Raw genomic sequence first — 6,886 nt, 5'->3', positions numbered from 1 at the left:
TTCCCACTACATTCATACTTTAAGTGCCTTTGAGTGTTGTGCATTATTGCCTAGTTTATGGCTTAGCTTGTATGCTTGCATGCCTAGGCCTTTGAGCCTCCATCTTAGCATGTTTCGGTCATTGTTATGACCTATTTCAGCTCTGTCCATGGTTGGTTCATGCATATTTGCCATGTATTGCATGCCTCTTTTATAGTCCTCTTTATTAGCCTTCATGCTTAAGGACTCTAGCATGCCATGCTTGTGTTGTTTGAGTGATTTGGCACCTTTTTCTTACCTCATTTCAGCACATTTAGTGTTGTTACACTTCCATGTTTACCATTCCTTAAGCACTCTTGAGGGTTGTGCTCTTAGGCCTAGTTGATTGGCCAATGCATTGTGCATGCATGCCTTGTCTTTTGGTGCCTTTGTTTTGGTGTTTGGCCACTGATTTGGGCATAGCTGAGGTCTGTCCATTTTGGTTTAAGTCCATTGAGCACAATTGATTGCATGTTGTTTGCATGCTTGCATTCGATTGCATTGTATATGCTTAATTGTTTCATGTATTAGCATTGAACATGCCATTAGCCTTGTTAGGTTGTTCATATCGCATTACATGTTTGCATGTTTAAGTCATGTTGCATGCCTGCATGCTTGAGTCACTTTGTGTATGTCATGCTTGTATTGCATTGTTGCTTGGGTTAAGTGTTAATCCGAGCACGAGAAACGAGGGACGTTTCATACTTCAAGTGATGAAACGTGTCTCAATTCTCGGTAGCCGACCCTCTTGATCATCCATGATAGAGGTTAAGGCATTTATGTATTTTTATGTGCATTCATTTCACATTGATTTGCACAAATCGGATCTTTGGCCATCATGCATCGGGATGCGTGATTGATGGTCGTAGATCCGATTATGCCTCTCCCTTGATGTTTCGAGGTGATATGGGGTGGCATAGTGCGTACATACCCTTGGGAGACCCTCCATTTTCTCTATTTTGTGCTCTACTGCAGCTTGGTGTCCTAGCACATCAATGGCCGGCACCCTCTTGTTGATGGCCGGCAGTGTGTATTCTTGGCCGGCAGGATAGTCGGCAATGGCTCCCCATGGCCAGCAGGCCACTGGTGTATTCCCCAGACTAGTTTTGGTAAGGTTCAGCAGGAATTCCTTGAGGACACCCTGCTGACACAGCCACTTGAGAGCAACCAGAGAGCTTTTCGGGACAACAACCGAGCATGCATCCTCTTCTCCTCCAAACAGAGCTGGAACAGCATTGTTTACTGTTTTCCTTACTTGCTAATTAGCATTTGGTTTTGTAATTTAATTAGTTAATTTGTTAATTAATTAAGTTTTGTAATAATTAGTTGTAGCTAGTTATTCATTCGGTTATGTAATAATTAATTAGCTTATTAGTTAGTTAATTAGTTGGTTTGTATTATTCATTCGGACCCTTCGTCGAGAGGGTGAATTGTTGTAATGAGTGTTTGTGAGTGTGTGAATGTCTTCCAACTCCACATCTTTCTCCATTTTACTTACTGCTTACGATGGTTAGTTTTAGGGCATATTTTATTTAGCATACCTTATACTTGCATGCGTGCATTCATTCATCTGTTTTGCATGCTCCGGGCTCGGCGCATCATACTAACTGCATTGTATTTCAATACCAAGTTGAATACATGATTATCAAGTTGCATTTCACATGCCATGTTAGAATAGCCGAGCCTATTTCTAGTTGCATTTTGCATGTGTTGCATTAGCCATCTCAACATGAACTAGGATCATGCATTGATTTCTAACTAGTTCTTTATTTTGGCTCGAAGTACATTGTGAGTGTTTATGCTTTAGCATACTGCATGTGTGTGAGTGTTGTCATGATAGCATGCTTGCCATGAGGCTATCTGCTTATGTGATATAACTGCCTGAATGCCTGTGAGTGAAGGTTGGATTACTTGAATTGGGACAATTCATTGAAATCCGCATTTTAGCCTACTTGCAAGTAGCAAACTTCAAACTATTTCCAAACAAACGGATATGCGATGTTTTGTTCCAAATTAGGTGATCTAGTCTATACTTGTGTGTTGTACGCATCACATAGTAATTCTAGCTAATTAAACAGAATAAGAGCACATGTGTTTCAAAAACAAGATATCATGCTTAGTACAGGCCGATCTTTGATCGGGCGAGTGGGGGTGCTCATAGATGACCTTCCCCAATCGTACCCAAGTAACCAAGCCGAGGCAACTTTGGTGATGACGGACACGTGGCCTTAGGCACGAGTCAGGGTTTCCTAAATTCCTCCAAAATAAAATATTAAGGTGGCGACTCTGTATCTGACAAAGCAGTCCATGTTTGACACTTCTTTACAAAAATCAGTTTTCCAAAATGATTTGCCGGATTTGGACTCTTTGGTGATTCATCGGTCTTGCATTGCACTTTGCGAGATTAGATTCAGGACTGTGACACATTGAGTCCGAACTGTAGCAGCGGCAAAAGCCCGATCCGGGCGTGTCTACAATCTCTACCATCAACATCCAGAAACTCGCCATGTTTTAGAAAATCTTCAAAATTAGCACAATAAGCGTTCAAACATTCATCATCAGTAGAACTAAACTTCTTCAAATCAAACAAAAATCCAAAAGTTTCCTCATATATTTGAAATTGTTCAAACCTACTCTTAAGTGAAGAAAGAGTTTGATCTATTATATATATGAAGTAATTAACTCTGAACGATTCTTCAACTGATTGTGGCACCTCTTCACTAACAATCTCATAAAACGGCCTCTTTCTGTGAATGACATGTTTTTCACAAAATATAGGATCAATTTCCATTAAAGATGCAACTTCTTTAGCTTTAATCATGGCCTCCAAAAATCCAGTTTCTCTATACTTTTTAAAAACGGTAATGAGTCCTTTTAACTCGTCTATAGCAACATCAATATGCATGTCTTCACTTTGAAAGGTTTTGCTTACTGAGTTGACTGCAAACAATAGATTGTGCCAAATAACTATACCAAGCAAAAATTCAAAATTCTCAATTTCATATGTTGCTAAGGACTCAGCTTCACTTTTTGTTTTGGGATCTTCACTAATATTTGCCAAATGAATTGAAGCATCTCTTATTTGTGGACCTTGGTATCTTATTGCTTTAACACTTTCAATGAGACTTTCCCACATTGTTTGTGACAATGACTTAAGTGTGAGACCGTTCACATTATCTTTGAGAACTTTCCACTGCTTTGTAGAGGATGAGAACAATAAATATATGCGTTGTACCACTCCAAAGAATTATTAAATAAATTTTTAATATGTTTTCCATAAAATGTTTTGTTGAAACAAATGAGGGTAAAAAAGTGAATAAGTACACATAGGCATGCGCGCGCAGTGAGAGAGAGACAGAGGACAGAGAGTTTGCTAGCTAGAAATATAGAAATTATGCAGCTGAGAAGTGAAAAGAATTATATCAGAGAGTACTTAGTTTCAAATGGGATTTGATCTAGTTTTATAGTAAAAAACAGTCTTATTAGTGTAGATTATTTAGAGAAGGACTTCACTAAATGTCAAAGTATATTTATTATTAGACACTTAATTAGTTAAAAACGAACCATTCCACTAGAAAAACCCCTTGAGAGATGAGATAGAAGTATATATTGAAAATGATTAAATGAGAGATCTTGCTGATGAGAGTGAAGATTTTAGGGGACCAATGTTGAAGGAGACAGGGCCGACCTGACTTTGTGGTGTCAAGGCAAATTTAAAAAATTGGAGTCCATATAAAAAAAAAGAAAATTTGCTTAGTTCTCCATATATATCTTTTTTAACTTGTACCGATACAAAATTTGCTTATATTTATAAATATTAAAATTACTAATTTGTTTTATGTGCGCTGAGAGGGTGATTTGTGATCTGGAGTTGGGCCGAGGTAACGGCCGAGCAAGTTGAGGGCCCAACGATGCGTGGGTCCGAGATGATCGACTTTCTGCCCAGACTTGGGCCGGGCAGAGTTCGGGCTGAGTGTGTCACCCCGGACCGGACAGAAATTGCTCCGTAAGGCAGTGCTCGGTCGGACCAGGATGCTCGGTCCGAAGATGGCCAAAGCTCGATTGGCCGAGTGACCGGCGCCCGGGAAGGCGTGGACAACCGAGGAAGTTGAGTGACCGGTGCCCGGAAAGGCATGGTCAGCCAAGGAGACTGTTTGACCGGCAGGGAGGCCGATCAAAGTATCCGGGCTAGGCTCAGCCGGGATGCCGCCTAGCCCGGTCCTCCGTGTGTTTATCCGGTTAGGCGCTTGAAGTATGAAGCATGGCATGACCGAGGTAGAGCAGCTCGGCTGCCGAACTCCGGCTGTGAAGTCAGGCAGTTGGGATTAGGTGATGATCGGCAAGGTTTACGCTGACAGATGGGATAGTAGAGCCACGTGTCAGGAGATGACTGGGAGTGGATATGGGGCTCAGAAGGTATATAAGCATGTCTGCGCCCCCCATACGCGACACACGACCATCTCTGTAAGGAATTCTTACACTCAAACTCTCTCTCCCTTCTCTCTATCCATCCTTAGGTGTGTGCTAACTTGATCGTCGGAGGGTGTTTCCGGCCACACACCGCCGGGTAGCTCACCATTACTTGCTCGCAGGTGATCGGACATCGACGGAGCTCGGAAGAAAGGAGTACGGGCTTGCCGGAATATTTGCTCCCCGTACATGCGCTATGCACAAAAAATTATTTAAAATATTAGGTGATAAATTCAATTTAAAAATATTAAATTAGTGACTAATTTGATTATAATTTTTTTTACAATAATCATAATATTATTTTTTAAAGCATTTTATTTAATTTTTATAATTGGCATAATCATAGTTATTGAGATAGACATAAATCATAATTATTTAAATAGATTTTGGACATTTTCGATGAGTAACATTATTAATTTATTTAATAACTTTATGACCTAATTGAATGAACGTAAAATTTGATCAACTTCAACTTAAAAAAATAAAAAATAATAATTTATTTCTCAAAAGACAACTATAATCGGTGGAGAACTTTCCACATTAAGAACTTTCCACCGCTTTGTAGCACTAAAATCATAAAATCTTTTATTAGTGTCAATCTCCTGTCCAGTTTTGTTAGGAAAGACATGTTCAAAAAATAATGGATTCTTAGATTTAATAATAGTATTTACATACATTTTTGAATGTCTTGATTTATGAATCGAAAATTGATATGTACTACTATTATTGGCATAACGGATGAATATATAATCAACGATTTTTGGACCTATCTTGGTCTTTTTTTAGGATTAGGAATAGTCATTTTAACTAAACACCTCTATACTTTCAAGTATTTGTAGGATGGTACTCTCCCATATCATATTTCATAAGGTGTTTGATTTGCTTTGTTTCGAGGTACTTTATTGAGAATATAATTAGTATTGTTTTCCTCCACAAGTTCTGAGATAACCAAAACTTATCAACATGACATTTATCATTTCTTTTAAAGTCTGACTTTTCCTTTCAGTAATGCTACTTTGCTGAGGTGAGTAAGGAGCGGTAGTTTAATGAATTATTTCATGTTGTTTACAAAATTCACCAAAAGGTATTTCATATTCACCACTTCTATCACTTTCTAGAATTTTATTTTTTTTACCAAGTTGATTTTAAACTTCATTCTTATATTAAATAAAAGGTTCTAAAACTTTATCCTTGGTTCTAATTCATAGTAACATTTGTGATTTTACATCGAAGACAATAAAATTCTCTTTAAGTCTGCATTGAGTCTTGCATAATTTTCATCATTTCATTTATGTGGAGAATTGTTAGAAAAATGGTTTGAAAACCATTAATAGATGAATGAGAAATTGACTCCAAAATGCACCAAGAAAATTTATTTAATTTAAGTTTAAATAAATTTATTATTTATTTGAGTCAAAATTGAACCGAATTCGATATTGGATTCAAACTCGCCTGGCCGAGATCAACCGTATACTATATTGTTAAGTCCATCTGAAAGCAAAATAAAAAATTCAAAATCTACTCACTTGACCTGAATATTATTTAATATATATATATATATATTTTTAATTTTTTAAATAAATAAATATAAGTAATTTAATCATTTTGATCTCTTTAACCTATTCAAGCTAGTAGTTTAAATTTCATAACTAATTCTTTATGTAACTAATATTACATAATTTATATTTATAAAAAATAAAGTTAAATAATGTAAAATATATTGTATAATATAGTTTGGAGGCTAGGCAGATTGAGCTTTAAGTTCTTTTTCTAAACCCAGTCCATATTATAATTGAGTTTGAAATTTCTTTCCTATCCGACTTTATGAGATTAAAATATAAAATATCACACACATAACTAGAGAGACCAAAGTAAAATTTAAAAAACATTATAGAGATCACAAATTTAATAAAGTGTTAACAATGTAAAACGGACTGTTGCACGTGTGGTGCAAATTTTAACTACGAAAAATTAAGGATAAATTACAAAAACACTCCCTGAGATTTGTTTAAAATATAAATTGTCTCCTGTGATTTTGAAAATTGCATCTCGCCCCCTGAGATTTTTAATTTCATAACAAATAACTCATTTTATTAATCAAACATCAAATTAATGAATAGTTTTTAATGATATTAAAATTTTATTTCAACTAATAATTCAAGAAATTTTATTATTATATAGGACAACGGTTAAGAATTTTATTTTTTCAGTTAATTCTGATAAATAAAATTTTTTGATAAGGGGGTACTTGTAATTTTTTAAATCACAAGGGACAATCCATGTTTCAAGTAAACCTCAGGAGGTGCATTTACAATTTAGCCAAAAATTAAAGTAACACTTCATCTAAATTATGGAACCAACTTTAGAGTACAAACACAAAATAGCCATGGGAAGTTAC

At 36.2% G+C, this 6,886-nt stretch overlaps 1 protein-coding gene across 1 annotated transcript; it reads right to left on the bottom strand.

Annotated features, from left to right (window-relative positions):
- Positions 1 to 2,428: 2,428 nt before the first annotated feature.
- Positions 2,429 to 3,154, bottom strand: LOC145823760 (uncharacterized). Its single transcript, XM_082923279.1, has one exon. The coding sequence runs from the start codon at positions 3,152 to 3,154 to the stop codon at positions 2,429 to 2,431; it is 726 nt and encodes a 241-aa protein (XP_082779405.1).
- Positions 3,155 to 6,886: the final 3,732 nt, after the last annotated feature.

The sequence above is a fragment of the Camellia sinensis genome, chromosome 4 (genome assembly GCF_055761805.1).
Source record: "Camellia sinensis isolate YWXY chromosome 4, ASM5576180v1, whole genome shotgun sequence".
Lineage (NCBI taxonomy): Eukaryota > Viridiplantae > Streptophyta > Magnoliopsida > Ericales > Theaceae > Camellia > Camellia sinensis.
Note: the sequence above shows the minus strand (reverse complement) of the source record. Positions and strands in the feature narration are given on the sequence as shown.

Bases quoted from the DNA above. Each gene is read 5' to 3' on its own strand.
- LOC145823760 (XM_082923279.1), bottom strand. From the start codon at position 3,154: ATGTGGGAAAGTCTCATTGAAAGTGTTAAAGCAATAAGATACCAAGGT.